The 20588-nt window shown below is 44.2% G+C and overlaps 1 protein-coding gene across 8 annotated transcripts in view; it reads right to left on the minus strand.

The window, feature by feature from the left end:
* The window catches only part of ARHGAP18 (Rho GTPase activating protein 18), a 123496-nt gene that overhangs the window by 22507 nt on the left and 80401 nt on the right, over positions 1-20588 (minus strand). For all 8 annotated transcript variants that reach the window (XM_077162873.1, XM_077162872.1, XM_077162877.1 and 5 more), the window contains 7 exons: positions 18812-18977; positions 16493-16584; positions 11823-11900; positions 8006-8165; positions 6368-6450; positions 1744-1950; positions 364-504 (listed from right to left, as the gene is read on the minus strand). In XM_077162873.1, the coding sequence (XP_077018988.1) occupies positions 364-504; positions 1744-1950; positions 6368-6450; positions 8006-8165; positions 11823-11900; positions 16493-16584; positions 18812-18977 (927 nt within the window). The remainder of the gene's footprint in view (positions 1-363; positions 505-1743; positions 1951-6367; positions 6451-8005; positions 8166-11822; positions 11901-16492; positions 16585-18811; positions 18978-20588) is intronic.

Below are 20588 nucleotides of genomic sequence, written 5' to 3' on the forward strand. Positions count from 1 at the left end.
CTAGGCACAGACCTGGCATCGGGGTTCTGTCTCCCGGCTGTGGCCGACGGCCACCTGCGCGCTACCTGCCCCTGCGACCCTCACCAGGTGAAGGCGCTACTGGGTCACGCGTTCAGGTGTTCTCGGGCCCCTGCGTCCCAACAGCAACTCCCGGCCCAGTCACCCAGCCTAGGCCACGTGCCCGAGCCAAGGACGCACCCAGGGGGCTCCGGCCCAGGGGGCTCTGGGGCTACCGGTTGTTCGTTAAGCGCCTGGAAGCCCCAGGGCCTGGGAAGTGCGGAGCAAGCCACAGCAGGAAAACAGAATTCTTTTATGGGGTGGAAAATCAATCTGCGGAAAAACCCATCTTCAAGTTTTTCTTACATCGTTTGAATTCTTCTCTTGCTTTTCATATTTTTCTCGGTCATAAGCCATCTTCTTCAGCAGTTTCTTCATGGCTTTTTTATCTTTTTTTTGATTTTCGGTGTTTTGTTTCCTCACTTGGTTGACAATAAACTTGGGAATCTAAGAAGAAATGAAATTAAGTTTAGGGAGGGAAAAAAGACATGGCAGTACTGTCAACTGCAGAGACAACTGTCCTTCTGGCATTGCCAACTGTCCACTAAGCCACTTTAAACCCTCTATTCGATGGATCATATCATCCCTGCACCGTATGCACAGAGCGCCCGTGATAGCGTCTGCTGATCCTGCGAGGAACCAGGACAGCGTCCAGCTTCCAGGGCAGCCGGCCGAGGCAACCGGGCACCGAGCTCCTTTCCTTGAATAAGCAGCCTCTGTGACAGAGGGAGCCTGGCCTCACCGGGGAGCTGCAGGGAAGGCACCCCAGCACGAGCCAGGCAGGAGTCACCCTCAGAAAGCACGTCAGTCAAAACGAGATATTTCAAAAGCTACTGGAATTTAATCATGAAACAACACTGGCATTTTAAAATTCAGATCTAATAAACGCGCACTACATTTCTTTTTAATTCTGAGTCCCCCTGTATCAGTTGTTTTTTTTTTAGAGAATATAAAACTGAATTAAATAAAAGACTGCAATAAATTAATATTTGGAGGTTCCTAAATAAGAGATTAAGACATTAAATTTTATAATTTTACTTAGAGTTTCTTTAGTTCATTTTTCGAAATGCTAAGAAGATGTCTCTCTCAAAAATTATAAATTTCACTGGAAGATGAGACCTTAATCAACTAAGCCTCTCATCTACCACCATGAAGCAAATGCTGATTATCTGTCAAAACTAGAGCTCAAAATAAGGCTAAAATGGGAAAACCATTTTCAAGACATTCTCAGCAATCACAGTGCAAAATGCATATGCCCCTTCGAATAAAGAGTCTATGAAAAATAACTGTAAATGAGCTTATTCCGAGATATAATGAGCTTTTAAATAGATGACAGATCTAAATACTGAGAGAAAGGAAAATGGGCAGAAGTAAATAAAAAGCAATTCTTACAGGCTATGTTTGTTTGACATAATGTCACTATTTTAAAATAGCAATTCACAGAGCCTCCCCACACAGATGAACAAGTCATCTTTAATATTTTCTGCACTCACAATTTTAAGCATAATTCCATAAAGCCGGAAATCAAAATGTAATGTGCTTTTTTTTAAACCATTAAAGGAAAGAAAGATATTGCTTTGTCAATACCATACCACCATTTTATAAAATTACGTTTTAAAGTTGCTGTCAACAATTATGTTAAGAACTTATATGGTCACTCACAGAGTTCAGAATATACATACTCACAGTCCACAGAAGGTTTTGGTACTTAATCAGTAAGTGCATGCTACTGGCCGTCCCCGCTGCCATGGCAAATTCCTGCTGCTCGCTGGCCTTCAGACCCTCAGCCCGGCACATAAAGAGGCTGGGAGCCATCACCATCGCCACGTTCAGGGCCGTCATCTTATTTTTCTCTTTATTGTCAATTACTCTCTGGAGAAATTCGAGCAGAGCCTGGAACAATAGTGACTCTTTGAGATCTGCGTCGTATGTGAGGTAGGAGATAAGTGCACCGCAGCATACAGGATTTTCATTTAATTTCTTATTTTATTTTTTTGGATTTCTAGTTAATTTTAGGACCAAATTGCGCATCACCCCCGCCAGGCAGCCGCACAGCGGGCCTTGTCGTCACAGCCTCTCCACTCGGCTCATACACCTGCACAGGGCTCTGTTCTCCTGAGGACCGAGGCACCAGGCACGCGACATAGGGTGCAGGTGGAAGCAGGGTGGAGAGGGACAGACCTCGGGCTCGAGGGGACCAGAGCCACCGGGCTCGAGGGGACCGGAGCCACCGGGCTCCCCACAAACAGTTTCAGAAAGGGATGTACTCTCTTCCTTGTGGGTGGGGGAACAAAGATCCCACTAAAAAGTTTCATTTGCTTTTAAGCAGCCAACAGCTGCTGCCATGAAACCTAAAAGTTATGGATGTGGTGATGGGAGAAAGGGAGGAAGGAGGAGAACCGTAGGAGAAGAGAGTTGGGGAAAAGAATAAATGACTGGGTGGGAACTTCTCACCACAATAGCGAGATGACGGCCAGCTTGAGGCCACCAGCTCCCACCTTCTTCACAGCTCCCCAGAGTCCTCAAGTCACCCACCCCAGAGGCCACAGGTGAGCCAGTTCCACAGGGGTTAAACCCTTCACTTCTTAATTCTTCCAGTCCAGAAGAGTGAAAATGCCCAGGTAGGCAACGCTCCCTACTGGCCGGTCACTGCAGAAAGCACCTGGAAGGGCATCTCACTATATCCTCCCCCTCCCCATGGGGCAGGTGTGCTCATTCTCCCCACTTCACAGATGGGAAAACAGAGATGGGAGCATCCCGCTAACAAAGCCCAGAGAAGGAGAGTAATCACAGACCTATTCAGCTTTTGTTTCTGAACACTTGAGAATGAAAACAGGCCTGTTTTTCAATGTTAGCCCCAAATTCCTACCTTTAAAAGGCCAACTAAACTATAACAATATGGCAAAAGAAAAAAAAATGTACCTATCTCAGAGGATTGCAAGGGAAAAAGCCTTCTTTGTGCTAACAGGTAGACCTTTAATCAACTGCAGCTGCTGTACAGATCTCAAAAATTTTAAACAAGGTAAAAGTATAACCTTAGTATCTAACAAAGAGATTTATGTTTCTAATTCCTAGTAAAGTGCTTAGAAAATTAAATTGTAATCTAAATACATCATTATACTGAGACAACATGTTCTCAAATGAGGACAAAAGATTAATTGGTAAAGTTTGGAAAAATATTTAATTTTGTTCCTGAGAGGCTAGGATAATTGTTCAGGGAACAGCATCTCACTTTCTTTAACGGCATAAATTACAGCGACTGGGTAATAAGCCATTTCAATTGCGGTGTGCATCTGCAGTAAGGTGAGTCAAAATACTACTGTTAGGATGTATGTGCATGTGTGAGGACATGAGATAAATAAGATGCAAGTCTAGCCTTGAGCCTTTGCTGAATGAACTGCAGTGTTTCTTCTTCACCGGAATATAATGCCTCTTCCTTTTTCACCTTTGCTTCATCACAGTCTGATGTGAGATACGCTGCCCCACCCTTGCAAGCCTTGTGGAGTCACAGCACTGTCCGTGACCCCTGAGCTATGCCTGCTCTGGGAGTGAATCTTTCTCCATCTCTGCTCTTTAAAGTGTCCTCATTTGTGAAACGGGTATATTAACCACGTAGCCTGGGCGGACGTCACGAAGGCCTTCCTAAAACAAATAGAAGGGGAGACAGCTGTCAACAGCTCTATTACCAAGGATGCTGTGTGGGTGTCTTAAGACCAATCCTCAGTATTCCCGCAGGTCAAGGGGAGTTACTGCCCCAGTCCAAGGGCTCAGGGATCCGAGGTGAAAAGGTTCAGGGATCCAGCGGCGGCCCCAAGGCTCCTGCCACCGCATGCCCAGCCAGGACATGGGGCTCGGCGGGGAGCCTCGGCCCCCTGGGTGCACTGGAGAAGTCTCCTCCACAGGCCACTGGGAGACGACACGGAGCAGCGGGGCCGGCACGGGACGTGCGAAGAGCTCTGGTCAGGCTTCCTGACATTACCCTGCCACCGAGCGACCCTTCTCCTCTGCAGAACCCGCCTCTCTGGCGCAGAGAGCATACTTAGTTTGATGATTCCATTACCAGAATCCTTGTTTGAAACCTTCATCGGGACTGCTTAATTAAACCATTAAAGGCAAACTTCATAAGGAAAAATACTTTTCTGCATCTCCCAGAGCAGCAGTTAAGTGAGGCACCCCAGCGTAGCCAGAGTCTTCACCTGCCCACAGGTGTGACCCCATCGTAAACAAGACCACCTCCACAGGTTATTCTGTGGCCAAGTGAATGCGGGCGGCTCTTAATCCATATCACTGGTGATCCTATGGAAAGAAAAGACCAGAAGCTGGAGAAGCCCACACAGGAAGAAGTTAGAAGCCAGCAGAAACTGGAAAAGCAGAGAAGGAAAGGCCACTGCCAGGGGACGGGAGGCAGAGACAAGCCTGGGGACCCCAGGGGTTGCCGGGAGCCAGTGTCCCCACGCCACGGGCTCCAGGAAAGGAAGCCTTGCTGGTATCTTCAGTTTGGACCTGGTCTTCCAGCTTCCAAACCCAGAGCCAAAAGACATCCTTGTTTATGCCAACCCATTGCGTGGCATTTGTTGTAGCAGCCTGGCAGCCAAAGACACCCAGTTTTGACCACCAAAAAAACCTTCTATGAGAAAATGAGCGCTTCCCTAAGAACTGTAAAGTGTCATTATACAGGGTCTTTGAAGGCAGCATGCAAGGAAGCCCTCTGGGCCGGCTCGTCGCCCCAGGCGTCGTCAAATGGGTGCTTCCCTCACAGCTATCTGAGCTCTCCTGAGGGCATCTGTCAGCAAGCCATGTGATTCTCAATTCCCAGCGTCGGTGTGGTCATCCCGGAACGGCCACCAGCCCACGCCCCCCGAGACCCAGCCACGCCACGCCTGAACCTAAGCGGCCGGAGCTGGCCTCGGCCTCAGTTCAAATCCAATGAGACCTAAGGTCGCTGGTCAGTTACTCATTAGACAGTGGGCGCAGCAGCGGTCTCCCCGACTCGGTACCAAGGGCAGGACTTTGGAAGCTCCAGCAGTGGATGGAGTGCTTTTATCCCAGTAATCCTCGTAGGTGCTTCACCCGGAAAAGGTGAGTATTAAAATCCATTCCACAGGCATTAAAGGAACATCATTCACACAGTGGCAGATGAAGGTGTCTGATGAGTTACAGGAAAACTTTTCCAAGGTTTCCCAATCGCCGCGCCTGCTTTCGTTTGCCGACTCAGCATGCTAAATTGGGGGGAACCCTAAAGAGGAGAGAGCCCCTTACCTGATACATAAAATTTTTTTTTTTTAAAGACAGAGAGAAGGAAGGAAGGATAGAAGGAAGGAAGGAAGGAAGAAAGGGAAACATTTTTAAACATTTTCTTGTTTTATTGTATTCTGTTTCTCCGTTTTTGTTACATGGGCTGGGGCCGGGAATCGAACCGAGGTCCTCCGGCATAGCAGGCAAGCACTTTGCCCGCTGAGCCACCGCGGCCCACCCCAAAATTTTAAGGTACTGACAAAACTTAAGCTAGATACCTTTTCTGAATTAAAGGAGTTTGTTTTTTTTAATTATTTTATAAAAGTTTGACTCAGAGTTTTACAACTACTCCATAAACTTTTGCCCTTAAGGAAAATAAATCAACGTGGAACATTCCACCAGCTACCATAAGAGCGTCTGACAACACATCTAGAAAACGGTTTAAATTATATGACTATTAGACCAAATCACATTGAAATGATGACATAAATCAGAAACTCAGGGCGGACTTTTAGAGATATAACTAGAATTTGTTCCAGTTGGCCTGCCTTCTGGCTAGCAAACATTTCAAAATCATTATGGCTCATTTACAACTCTACCATTTGGAGCTGCAAACAATTTTAACACCTTCGTTGAAAAGCCAACAGTGAGTCCTAATTGAAAAGCCTTGGGATTTTCTTTTGAAACATTTATTCTTTTCACTCTAATAATACATGCTCATTAAACTAAAAATCTGGAAACTGCAGGGAAATGAAAAGAAGGCAAACTCAAAAGTACCCAAGTTTCTATTAATTGGTGAACTCTGATCATTTGTTTTCATTTAAGAAATGTTCTATCGTGAAAGCTCAAAAAAAAAAAGCACAACCCTAATAATGCTAATAATATAACCAATCCAATAAATTAATAAATAAAGAATTTAAAGATTTCTTTTCACCACTTGTTTTTGAAAATAGGCCTTTTCTTTACGGCCTGTTTTTAATATTTCCAAGATAAATAAAGTATTGTTTGGCCACAAATAATGCAAGATCACCCTGCTTAGCTGTAAGAGGAACCGAAGGCAATGGAAGCGGCTGACCTTCAGCATGTCCCTGTTTGTGTCAGGAAGCAGGAGGACAAGAAGATTCAATGCCTGGAGCTGCTGCCTCTTGGTTGGAAGATCTGTAGACAGATTAAATAAGACTGAACTCTTTTCTTTAAGGAACATTTTCCCTTCCTTTCTTTTTTCAATTTTTCAGCAAAAAAAAAACTGATTTGGCATAAACATGACTGTGAAATGCAAGACACGACGACTGAGCCATAAGCCTTGCTGAGCGTGGTTTGTGGGAGACGAGGAGACCTGGAAGCTGGGTAGGGTGGCTTCCTACCCAGGTGGGTACAAAATGCTCATTTGCTGCTGTGCTCATAGGTCTGCAGACATACCACGGGGCTTTGGACATGAACTAACTTCTGCATGAGAATCATTTCCCAATGAGAAAATATAGATGGTTGGGCCGGCCATAATACAGTGTCAGATACATCTACAATGGGCTGAAGTTTGCTTCTGTTAATGGGAAGTGAACAAACTGCATGGGAAGAGTCTGTTAATTCCAATGGGAACAGATGAAACTGGACCTCAGTAAATGCGTGTGGAATGAATCAAAAAACCGAGCAGCAATTCAAGAGTCTCAAAGGCACAGTATCATGGACACCATCATTTTCAGTCCTCCGTATTCATTTAAGCAATGCTCATGGATATTCAGAATTATTCCAGCAGGTGTTTATTAGGGATAAATTTGGTACTTTAATCCACATCCAAGGGTGTGTGCAATTAATCATTAAAATAAAAACTATTTATTTATTAAAAACACAGATTTTAGAAAGAGGATAATTTTAGTCTCTTCTCTCTTGGAACTTCTGAGGAAATGAAATGTTCTGATACAAAATGACCCATGAGGACATCGCGCCATTGTCCGCTTCAGGGAGAGCCTAGAACAGCTGTGGCTGAGGGCCAAGCTCCCGGGGACCACTAACAGCCCCTTCCATGCTCAAAAGCGCGCCTCCAATTTGGTAGTAAACATAGTGACTCAAGGGAGGCTGCTGAGTTTTTCCATGGCTTCTAAGAGAAAATGGGATAATTAGGCCAATACATAAGCCTTCTAATAGCTCTGTTTTCTCTGGAAAAGCAACCAAGAACTTTTGGAGACCTTACTTCGGACCCTGTCCGAGACCAGAGAAAGGCAGGACATGAGAAGTCTGCTGCCCGGCACCAGCGAGACAACAAAAGGCTTGGTTCCATGTTCCTGCATGATGATTTTAAATTTAATTTCTTGGGCAATGCTAACAGATTCTGCCCCATCTCTTTTGGCTTTTATGATAACTGTTAATCCACAGCTCCTCCAGTAAGTGTTGCTTTTAATACTTGGCAAGAAAAACAGACCAGCAATCTCATATGACTCATGCTATTACAAAAGGAATGTGAAGTTTCCAGGTTGTAACACTAAAATATATCATCTTGCTTAAATGTCATGCAATTATCGGTACCGGAAGAGAACGCTGTGTTATGCACTCAGTCAGACACACATATTTATAAAGTATAAGGAAAATGATGTGTGGCATTTAAGCACCAATTGACGTTAAGTGCCTGTGTCTACCCATATATTTCTGGCTATGCTCTTGGTCATACAAAGTGTCATCAGGACAACGACTGCGGATGCTTCCGGGTGGTGACACTTACTCTGGACAGCCTGGAAGGCTCTGAGATATTCTACACTGAGTAGGGGCTGAGGCAGCTCCCGAATAAGGAGCTTGAGAAGGCTGGCTGCGTCGTGCTGTTTGACACTTTCCCAATTAAAAGTTCCTTCATAGAACTTTGCTTCTAGTTCTTGGCAAAGATTCTGCAAAGAGAAGAAAAAAAAATTACCAGCAAGTGCATTTTTTCTTTCCTGCTGAGAGTGTGATACATTTGCCGAAAGAGAGTCTACTCTTTAGAAAATACATCTAAAACGATTATCAAAGGCCAGTATCTTTCTGTACTCAAGAAAATACCACTGTTACCACTTCAATTGTAGTCCATCAATGAAAAATTGTACCCAAGACCAAAAGTTCAAAAACTTTAAACTTCTGTCTGGACACTCAATAAACTTTAGGTAGTTAAAGTTTCACTGAAATATTAGTTTATCAGTGAGATCAGACAATATTTGTCCTTTTGTACCTGGTCCATTTCCCTCAACTTGATATCTTTAAGGTTCATTCTGTTGTCACACATATTAGAACTTTTTCCCCTTTTTATGGCTGAATAATACTCCTTTGCATGTATGTATTACCTTTTTCTCCCTATTCATCAGTGACACTTGGGTTGCTTCCAATTTGGGGCAATTGAGAGTCCCTATTTCTCCACATCCGCTCCAACACTTGTAAATTTCCACTTTTTTAACAGCACCCATTCTAACGGGCGTGAACAGTGTCTCACTGAGGGTTTGATTTGCATTTCTCTGCTGGCTAAGGATTAAACTTCTTTACATGTGCTCATCGGCCATGTGTCTAACTTCTTGGAAGAGATGTCTGCTTGAGTCTTTTGCCCATTTTTAAATGGGATTGTTTGTCTTTTTGTTGCTGCACTGAAGGATTTCCTTCTCTATTCTGGACACTAAACGTCTATCAGAATTGTATCATGATCTCGGTGATGTGAAGTCATTAGAATCAGTGAACCCACAGAGTGGAACCTAGAAAACAGGTCACCAGGGGATGGGTGGGGACAAGGCTGCTATTTGGAACAAGAGGAATGTTTTGGTAATGCTGGCACCCAACACTGCACATAATGACCAGCACTGAAACATATCTGAATGTGCTTAAAAGAGGGAGTGCTATGTTGTATATGGTAACAGTAAAGTCCATAGAACTGCGGTACCCAGGCAGCCGCCAGTTAAACCACAGGCAACAGTCAACAGTGCCATTATAAAAAAAAATAGGCTTTCATCAATTGTAACAAATGTTTCCCATCAATGCAAGGGGTTAATAATAAGCTGGTATATGGGAATCCCATATTTTATGCCTGATTGTTCTGTAAACCCATGTCTTCTCTAATAAAGAAAAAAAAGTTAAAATCATCTTCCCATTTGGGGACTCTATCTAAATACTACAGTTTATTATTAAATAAAAAAATCACTAAAAAACCAAATCTGGTGCGACGGTGGCTCAGTGGCAGAATTCTCGCCTGCCATGAGGGAGACCCAGGTTCGATTCCAGGTACCTGCCTATGTGAAAAACAAAAAACAGAAAAAACAAGTCTATGTTTTCAATTATATAGAAGTCTGTTACGTAACTCAAACACAATCCCTGGGGCTAAGGCAGAAGGCTACCTGTGATTAGTCACCTCTGGGAAATGGAGAACAAAATTCTATAGCAAACAAAACATTAAAATTCATCAATATACTGTAAGTGCACACACGGTAAGGAACAGCATAGCCAGCTGAGGAAAGGGGTTGAGTCCATGCAGAACTAGAAATACCTAGTCTGTGCACCCTAAAGACTCTACAAAAACTAGCCAGACAAATTATTACTAGTAAATCTGTTTTGTCCCACAATGACTGTTTCCTGTATGCTTTTTTATGGCGGCAAAAATCCTAGTAGGTTAGAAATTCTTCCAAGGTTATGCTACTTCCTTCTAATATTGGAAACAGTTTTCTCTCAGAATATTTTGGTTATTTAGTAAGATGAATTTGTCACATTTTATCTCCCCACACAATCCCATCCTCTACCAATGATTTTTGTCATCTGTGAAACACATGAAGGTGACACTAGAAATAGTAAAGAGAGAGAGATCTTTGGGGAAGGGGACATTTGGTAGGGCAAGGGGGAAGAGCCAACTGAAATTTTTGCATATTATCTTTAAATAATTTATAATGGACCAGCTGCTGCATAGTTTGGTATGTGACTATAGCTGGAAGAGTTGAGCCAGCTGAATCCACTTAATTGGCTTTTTTGGAAATTACACTCACTGAGTTGTAGCAGTGAACTTGTTCCCGGGACAGCCTTCGAGGCACAACACAAAACACCCTGCTTCCGTCAGTCTACACTGCAGTTTGCCAGGGCCTCGCCGCGCAGGAGAGAGCCTGCTGCGGGATGTCGGCAGGGAATCGAGACGCGGTGCTCCTGCTGATATGGGCAACAGCGATTCAGGGTACCTGTTTCTGTGGGATTATTCCTATTTAAGAAAGTGTACTTTTCCCAGAACTCAGAAGCACACACAACGGATTACTGGCTGCGGGTGAAACCACCTCAGGTAGTAGTCAACGAAGTGAGATGCTGGCAAGTCACCGAACATGCAGACCCACCCGAACATCTGGGGGGCCTCTATGCACCCGAAACCAAACCCTGGGGACACAAGCTGAAACCTGTGAGCGGGACACGTCAGGATACCCGGAGGGTCTTCGACTGAGCTCACTGTGTAGTAAGACCCAAGGAGGCCGAAGCCAGCGTTCCAAATGTAGGAAACTTATCCAAAAAAAAAAAAAAGCAGGTGCTGCAAGGCTGAAGCAGATGACGGACAATTCCATTGCTGGGAGAACACAGCCCAGGAGCACTGAAGACAGCTCCCACCAAAAATCAGTATGGCCTGCCCCAGCTCTACAGATTCCAGAGAACAGGTTTGAAGGAAAAGCACAGGTAATAGATCCGCTTTCATCACATTTTCGCTTGGATTTTCGAATTCAGGAAAACAATATATTGGCCATGGACAGTTGCTTGTGCCATCAAAGCTTAGTGATAACACTGGACTGGCAGGGTAGTTAGGGTAACAGAGAGAGCTAGTGATGGCTAGCCCAGAATTTTCCCTAGACAGATTTTCCAGATCGAGCCAAAATTCCAAGGAGGAGGCCCCTTTAAAATGCAAATATCCTGGAGGCACCTCAAGCCCCTCCTGGGCACCACCTCCTGGGTCACCCCACCTTTTTCTTGCAGCTTATTCCCCCAGGGCAGGAGCTGGGCCACAGAGATAAAAGCAGGAGGGAGAGCATCACCTGAGGGGAAGAAAATGCCACCCGGAGAGAAGAGACAAGGAAAGGGGAAGGCCCCTTCCACAGGCCAGACCACCTGGATTCAGGAAGACAGGGGACCCTGCGGGCGGGCGCAGAGAAGGAGCCCCAGGCCGCAAAGCGCTTATTCTACCAGCCCCATAAGACTGCTGTCAAGATCCCCTACCTGCTCACCTGCTGGAGCCCATGATTCTGCCTTTTTTTCCTTTAACTCCACTGGTATCACTCATTCTGACTACACCCACTGCCCGTGCCCTTGCAAACGCTGGGACTCTGTGCTGTCTGTTCATCAGAAGTGCAGCATTGCTCCTGTTTCTCGCTTGCTTATTATGATTCTTATTTTATTTGTAAAAAAGGAAGTGACTGGAAAAAAAAACCAAATTCTCACTGAATTGTAGACGTGCTACTGTTTTTTTATTTTATCCTCTTTACTAACCACGGGAGGGACAAGTTCACTTTGAAAATACAAAAGAATAATTAAACAATAAATTTGGACACTAGGAGAACCTAGAGGCTCACCTTGATTCTGCTGGCAGCTCCGGGAATTCGTAAGAGGCCTTCAGTTTCCAAACCTCCTTCTTCAATACGAGAAACCAGCTGTGTGTAAACAGAACATTCTGATTTTGGTATTCATAACAGGTACGATTCCAAATGCAACATCTGTTTCACATATAAGAAAGTGAAACTGATTACAATAAGACGTAAACTGAATTTTACAATGCTTTTGTAAATATGCTATTGCAATATCCCATCCTTTCAACCCATAAGTCCCAAGACTTGAGTTAAATTCAGAAAAAGTTGGGTCTTATTCTCCTTTGTGCAGAGTGTAGAATTTCACACAACAGCTGTAGTACTCCAAACAAATGGAGACCGAAGATGTTCATTTTCTAAAAGCAACTGAAAATATCCATTTCATCTGCTTTTCCAGAAACCTACATTCTGCAATCAAATAAATCTATGAAATTCTAGTATTTGCACATTTGCATCTTGTTTTTAGTTTGTTCAAAGAAATAATTATTTAAGTGAGGAGATGAGAAGAAAAAAACCTGTTTGCAAATATCCTTTTTTAAGCGTTTGGTCGTAGACGTAAACAATTTCTGTCTCTGGTGTCTCAGTCATACCCAATGCCCAATGGAAACATACCAATCTTCTCTACTTTCAGAACCCCATTAAAATCACAGCTGAAGATTTTTTTTTTAAGGCAGAAATCCACAAGGATAAGGCAAATGGGGAAAATGCAATGACAAGCTGTTGAAGGCTGGGGAAGCAGGTTAGAGTGGTTCCTTTCTTGGCAGAGTGGTCTCTGGGGGGGAGTCTGCATTCCTCAGGCAGTAGGTTACGCAAAGACTATCAAGGAAGAACTCTGCTGTCTTAGGGAAGTCCAAGTTCCTGTCCTCAATCTAAAGTTAAGGCATTTGCTAGCATCAGGTAGGCTTTCCTTCCTGCTCACCCACTCCCATTTCACAACAGCCTTCTCCTACTTCACTTTCCCTCATCCTCAATCTTACAACACTCTCTGTGCTAGGGGCAAAATCTGACAGAATGCTAAAGGAATGTAAATCTTTATTTTTATTTTTTTTCAGGGAAGCTTCTTTTAATGATTAGGCAAGGCATCTCTGCTGGTTTGAAATGAGTATGGACCCTAGAAAAGCCACGTTTTAATCCTAATCCCATTTTGTAAAGGAAGTGTTTCTTCTAATCCCTATTCAGTATTGAATGTTTGAAACTGTAATCAGATCATCTCCCTGGAGATGTGATTTAATCAAGAGTGGTTGTTAAACTGGATTAGCTGGAGGCATGTCTCCACCCATTTGGGTGGGTCTTGATTAGTTTCTGGAGTCCTATAAAATAGGAAACATTTTGGAGAAAGGAGATTCGGAGAGAGCAGAGAATGCTGCAGCACCACGAAGCAGAGAGTCCACGAGCTAGCGACCTTTGGAGATGAAGAAGGAAAATGCCTCCCAGGGAGCTTCATGAAACCGGAAGCCAGGAGAAGAAGCTAGCGGATGACGCCGTGTTCACCATGTGCACTTCCAGATGAGAGAGAAACCCTGACTGTGTTCGCCATGTGCTTTCTCACTTGAGAGAGAAACCCTGAACTTCATCGGCCTTCTTAAACCAAGGTATCTTTCTGGATGGATGCTTTTGATTGGACATTTCTATAGACTTGTTTTAATTGGGACATTTTCTTAGCCTTGGAACTGTAAACTAACAACTTATTAAATTTTCCTTTTTAAAAGCCATTCTGATTCTGGTATATTGCGTTCTGGCAGCTAGCAAACTAGAACAGCGCCCTATACTACATAGAGCCTGCTGTTTTCCCTTGCTTATACCAGTATCAGGAGCAAAACATGCATCACAAATGAAGTCTTTTGACCTTTGCCTAGATGCTCTGAAATCAGAGATACTGTAGTGTGTAGACACTGGAAGGGATGGCAGTTTTTCTTTAATGACCTCACCTCTTCTATCTCTGGATTATTGCCAAAGAACGCACTGCTCTTGAAGGAGTCTGGCAAGAACAAAGCAAAGAATAGCCTCAAAATTCTCCCAAGGACTTATTATTAGCTGAAAAGAGAAGCATCTTTGACCAGTCAAAGGCATACATGATTTTTAAAACTTCGACTGGAATATTTTTCAGGACCACATTTTTAAAGTTACACTGGGATAAAGTTGCCCAGAGCAAAAAAGTTTACATGAATCATTTTAGATTAGGCGGCCATTACTCAAGTATTTAAAGCCAAGCTCATCGAATCACACCATGCAAAATTTATTCAATGCACAGGGAGTTTTCATTTTATTTCATCTTATAAAATGTTTCTCTCTCCTATGGACAAAAAATAAAATTACGTTAGCTGCTGGAGCAAATTAGTTTTTAGCAATATGCGCCATTCACTTTCATTAAATACACAGGATAAAATGACTGTGATTTTTAAATTAATGAATGGAGTAATTTATGAATGTTTATATTCACGTCCATTTTAAAATTCTCTAAACCTGAATGCCAGCGCTCGACAGAGGTATGAACTGTACACTGGACAATAGAATGACATATATTTTCTCACACTTCTCTTTGAAAATAACATATTTTTAGCTACCACAATACACTGCATTATTCAAATTATTCAAATCCTTTCTACAAAACTGAAGGAGGACTTAATTGAGTTGTCAGCTGATAAATGAAAAAAATATGTATTTCATGATGGAGCATGGTGAAATTTTGTTAATAACAGAGAGGGGAGACAAAAAAGATGAGTGTTATCTGAGAGTAAAGTATTTCCAGTCTTCTTTAATTTTACTGTGAACAAAGCTTTTCAGTGCTTATATTGATAAAAACTAAAATGGAATTAGACATTGTTGAACCAATATGTGTCACTCTAGAAATAAGAGATGTTCACCCATAGAGTAAGCAATATTCTTAAAGATATATCTCATTAAGAGATACACACGTATTTAATAAAATTTTATTTTTCCTTATTAATTACTTGTTAAAATTTCTATCTATTGGCCCATGTTTCTGAATTCCAAATAAAGAGAACTCAATTCAAAATAAATATTTTTAATATTTAGAAACTTACATTTGAAAATGGTATTTTATATATTAAGATTTCATTTTATTAAACATTTATTGTGACATAAAAGCATACTAAATGACAAAAGCCTTTCCAACTTCTGTGTTGCTAGAATAAAATTCTATGTAGGAAATGAAATATAAATAAATAAAAAACTCAAGGAAGGAAAAGAAAATGGTGTAAAATTCGCCCATACGAAAGAGCTCACTTGCATATATATATCTTTTGAAAGATGATAGGGGATACTGAGTGGTACTCAGATTCTAGTGGATACATTAGAATGATGTGAGTTTCATTCCAAAATGTCAATATTTATATTATGCTGGAAATTATATCTTTTGCATCTATTTAAAATTACGATAATTTTAGATGTCAAATAAAAAATGCACAACAGGGTGCTTAGATTATAAACGTTTATTTCTGCAAAAAAGTTTGATTTAGCAGAGGAAAGAGAGATGCACCCTAACGGCAGCAGTAAGAAAGCCAGAGACAATCTGGTTTCTATCAGAAAATACCCGAAAGGCAAGCATTTCTATCTTCATTTTATAGTCAAGGAAGCTACAATTCAGAAACATTAAAAGTTACCCAACATTCAAAGCTAATAAGCCTTAGCAAGAAGTAATGAGGTTCTCCAACATGGCCATAGGAATCAAACGGCGAATTAAAGATGCTGGAGAGGTACAAACTTAGAAGCTGACGGAATATGGAAGGCAGAAGTGAGAGACAGTCAAGGATAACTACAAGATTATTGGCTTCAGCGAGGCAAATGATGGCAAAGCTGTTCCTGGAAATAGAACTGGCGCCTTCCGCGGGGACAGTTTCTTGGAGGTATTAAGTATGAGTTTAATGAGGAGAGGCCAGTGCTGTAACAGGATTTTCTCAGGCATTTAACAATGTTAAGTTGCCACTTGTGCTGCCCCAGAAATTTCAGAAACTGTGATATGCCTGGGCTATTGAAAAGAACCTAGAGCTTGGGCAGTGCATGACTGATTTCTCTCTGGAAGCTACCTGAAGGGAGCAGACCTGCTTTGCTGGGGTGGTGCACTGCCTGGCCATCACCAAATGCAAGCAGGATGGCTCAGAGGTTGAGCTGAAAGTTTTATATCGCCATGAATAAATCCCTTTCGAATAACTGAGTGCTGACTACAAGAATGACTTGATAGTTTAACCATCGTCTTCTAATTCTACTTGATGGTTTCTCTGCCTATTCTAGAAGTAGTCAATGGTAAATTAAATTGACATCCTGACTGTAAATAGCAAAACTGGGGAAATACATACAAGCATAAAATATTCATGAGGACTCAATTCCCTAGAAATTTCTAAGCAACTCCCACTCCTATGCAGTATAGAACTGAAATCTCAATTATACAACACCAGCCACAAAAGACAGGAAAGGGGTCTTGGGTAACCACAGTTACAGTGATAATAATACGCAAAGCACCATCATGAAATAAAAATTATGAGCCCTTGAAACAAATTTGCTTCCTGAATAGAAAATCAAAGTACAAAATAAAAAAGCATATCCACTGGAAAACTATATTGTAATAGTATGACTGCAAAAAGAAAATCACTATTAGTGCAAGCATGTTCTCTTTAAGCTGACCTGTTCAGCCTACTTACCTTTTGAAAGATCAAAGGAATTCGAGCTCCTGGTACCTTCCTCTGATCTTGCTCTAGCAACACTGTCAATGGAACACCAAAAAGACCAACGTCTGCAAAAAGAAAAGAAAATTCTTCACTTCTACAAATCTATAAAATATTAACACCAAAAATGTAAGGCATAGGATTTCTTGTACTGATGCTCCATCCCACAATTATTTACTGAGCCCTCCTAAGTGAAGGGTGCTGTCCTCACCATCAGAAAACAGAGGCCAATAAGGAGACACTGACTCTGTCTTACAGAGCAATCTAGCAGCAAAAGACAATGGAGGGCGGGTCACGGTGGCTCAGCAGGCAGGCCGGGAGACCCGGGTTTGATTCCCAGTACTAGCCCATGCAAAAAAAAACAGTCAATGGAAACTACTGCAAATAATTACCAAAATAATTCGAAAAGTACAAACTTCTAGATAAGACAAATAGAGTGCTGTGGGAGTCAGAAAACATGCAAATACTTCTCTGAACGTAAATAAGTTAAAAGTTCTGGCATTGGGCAAATATCACATATCTCCTCCACACTGAACTGAAATTCCACATTTTACAACACAGCAAAATACATGACTAAAGTACCTGTTTTCTGGGAAATCAACCAGCATTAGGGTCTTGTTTCACAAATTTTCTATTTAGAAAGTAGAGCATACACTAGATTTCAAATTTGTACTGTTAGGTTATTTGTCAATAACCCCAGAAGCAATGACAGGTAACAATTTATAATTTTTCTAAATTAAAATCATATGCCTTGAGTCAGCTGTAAGCATATGTTCTATCTCCCCAACATCTTTTTCTCATCGGATCTCTATCCCCGCCCTCACTGCTGGGTATATAGTTAATGTAGAAGTGATGATAAAATTTTCCTTTCTGACAAGCATCTGCAGGGGAGACACGCCTCATTTGTGAACATGGAAAAGGGGATTACCTAGTGACATGAGGACAGATATTGGAAACTGTGACATTTAAATCAAGATGCCATTCAAAGAATGCCAATAACCCATCAAATAATTTTTCAGTTGGGAAATTATGGAAAGATGTAATCCTCTAGAATATCAAGATCTAGTTTATACTATAAGAGAACATCTTGGACAAGATACACAGATATTAAAAAAATAGAAAGTCAATCTATTCTATTAACAGTGATAATCTTAACAAGAATGGCAACATTTGTATTTCTGCAAGGATGTAAGACCAAAAAAAATAAAAAATAAAAAAAAATAACCTCCCTAAGCCATTTCAAAAGCCTCCTGCACTGAGTCACAACTTTTTAAATTACATTTCTATTTTATATTTGGAGAAGGCTTTGTCATGAGCATGTTAAAAAGTATAAGAAGTCAGGGCTTGTGCAAAACCAGAAGCACTATTTAACGCAGAAATTCATCATCCAGGCCGCCAGCTAAAATACTCGAAGGAAATGAACACGGAACGAGCTCTTCAGGGGCCGGCTGTGGATGGGTGGACCTGAGGGGAAGACTCACCTGAGTCCTATGGAGAAAGCGCCTCTAAAACCTAAATCAGGTGAATGCTCGGCCTTGCTAATGTTACTATAGCAACGCAATCCTCCTCAGTGGTGGCTTCTGTTTAGGAGAAACCTTTAAGGTTGAACAAGAGGAGCGATTCCTAAACAGTAAACCTTCATGTACAGAGAATTTTGTGGATTTCAGAACACAAAATCTAGGAAAAATAAAAACTGAGGAAATATCCGTCCTCTACCATGTTATGAAAAATGAACTCTGCGTATGTAATGGGTAAAGCAAGCTTCTTTCAAAAGAAAAACTGCACGTATCCATGGTGAGTGTGATGGCACTATTTCTTGATGAAGAATATTTTTGCACACAGGTAAAAGTTGAACACAAAAGAAGAAAGGGATGGGCTCTGAACAGCCATATGCACTTCTCACCAGACGGAGAACAACAGAAATCAGTCAGGCTCAACCATCTTAACATCATTTCTCAAGATCTAATTTTGAAATAAATAGCTAGATGTGCCAAATGTGTCCTTTTAAACGTATAGTTTTCAAAAGGAGAGCACACAAAGTTCTGACTCCTTGATTAAGAATTTCCTTCCCTGGGAACTAAATTGTTTGCTCATTTCTTTATTACCTGAAGTCTAGGGGACAGGGTATTCCAATCAAGTCACAAAATTCTGGAAAGCAATCACTTAGAATCTGAACCACAGACGTATCCAAGGGTCAGTTTGCTTTGTATGTGTTTTTCCTCCCAAGAATCCTGATAAAAACCAAGTCCACCCTTGCTACTTTAGAAAGAAACCCGTTTTTCATCTTCAGATTACCTTTTGTTTTGATTTTCACAGCTTTTTGTTGTTTCAGTTCAACGCCCAGCACATCATAGAGGGCGGTGAGCTCGATCAGGGCTAAGCAGCAGACCTTCTTCATGTCCTGAGCTGCCAGGTCCCCCACCCTCGTGGTGCCCGTCTTGTCTTTTGGCAATCTGAAACTCTGAAATAGATACCATGAATGCAGGAGAGGCTCGCCGCGTGCAAACACTTTTCCTGATGAAAGAAGGAAATAACGGTAACACCTGACATGAGCACCACCCTGGTGGCTCCTCCTCACCCTGTCCCACGACGAGGGTCATCAGGGTCCGATGGACCATGGCTCCAGGCCAGCCCACAGGACCCCCAGCCCAGGAGGACCCTCAGCCCACAGGACCCTCAGCCCAGGAGGACCCTCAGCCCACGGGACCCCCAGCCCACAGGACCCTCAGCCCACAGGACCCCCAGCCCAGGAGGACCCTCAGCCCACAGGACCCTCAGCCCAGGAGGACCCGCAGCCCAGGAGGACCCTCAGCCCACAGGACCCTCAGCCCACAGGACACCCAGCCCAGGAGGACCCCCAGCCTACAGGACCCTCAGCCCAGGAGGACTCCCAGCCCAGGAGGACCCTCAGCCCACAGGCCCCTCAGCCCACAGGACCCCCAGCCCAGGAGGACCCCCAGCCCAGGAAGACCCTCAGCCCACAGGCCCCTCAGCCCAGGAGGACCCTCAGCCCACAGGACCCTCAGCCCAGGAGGACCCCCAGCCCAGGAGGACCCTCAGCCCACAGGACCCTCAGCCCAGGAGGACCCCCAGCCCACAGGACCTTCAGCCCACAGGACCCCCAGCCCAGGAGGACCCCCAGCCCAGGAGGACCCCCAGCCTACAGGACCCTCAGCCCAGGAGGACCCCCAACCCAGGAGGACCCTCAGCCCACAGGCCCCTCAGCCCACAGGACCCCCAGCCCAGGAGGACCCCCAGCCTACAGGACCCTCAGCCCAGGAGGACCCCCAGCCCAGGAGGACCCTCAGCCCACAGGCCCCTCAGCCCAGGAGGACCCTCAGCCCACAGGACCCTCAGCCCAGGAGGACCCCCAGCCCAGGAGGACCCTCAGCCCACAGGCCCCTCAGCCCAGGAGGACCCCCAGCCCACAGGACCTTCAGCCCACAGGACCCCCAGCCCAGGAGGACCCCCAGCCCAGGAGGACCCTCAGCCCACAGGCCCCTCAGCCCAGGAGGACCCTCAGCCCACGGGACCCCCAGCCCACAGGACCCTCAGCCCACAGGACCCCCAGCCCACAGGACCCTCAGCCCACAGGATCCCCAGCCCAGGAGGACCCCCAGCCCACAGGACCCCCAGCCCACAGGCCCCTCAGCCCAAAGGACCCCCAGCCCAGGAGGACCCCCAGCCTACAGGACCCTCAGCCCAGGAGGACCCCCAGCCCAGGAGGACCCTCAGCCCACAGGCCCCTCAGCCCACAGGACCCCCAGCCCAGGAGGACCCCCAGCCTACAAGACCCTCAGCCCAGGAGGACCCCCAGCCCAAGAGGACCCCCAGCCCAGGAGGACCCTCAGCCCACAGGCCCCTCAGCCCAGGAGGACCTCCAGCCCACAGGACCCTCAGCCCACAGGACCCCCAGCCCAGGAGGACCCTCAGCCCACAGGACCCCCAGCCCAGGAGGACCCTCAGCCCACAGGCCCCTCAGCCCAGGAGGACCCCCAGCCCACAGGACCCCCAGCCTACAGGACCCTCAGCCCAGGAGGACCCTCAGCCCACAGGACCCCCAGCCCAGGAG

This window comes from Tamandua tetradactyla, chromosome 5 (genome assembly GCF_023851605.1).
Source record: "Tamandua tetradactyla isolate mTamTet1 chromosome 5, mTamTet1.pri, whole genome shotgun sequence".
Taxonomy (NCBI): Eukaryota; Metazoa; Chordata; class Mammalia; order Pilosa; family Myrmecophagidae; genus Tamandua; species Tamandua tetradactyla.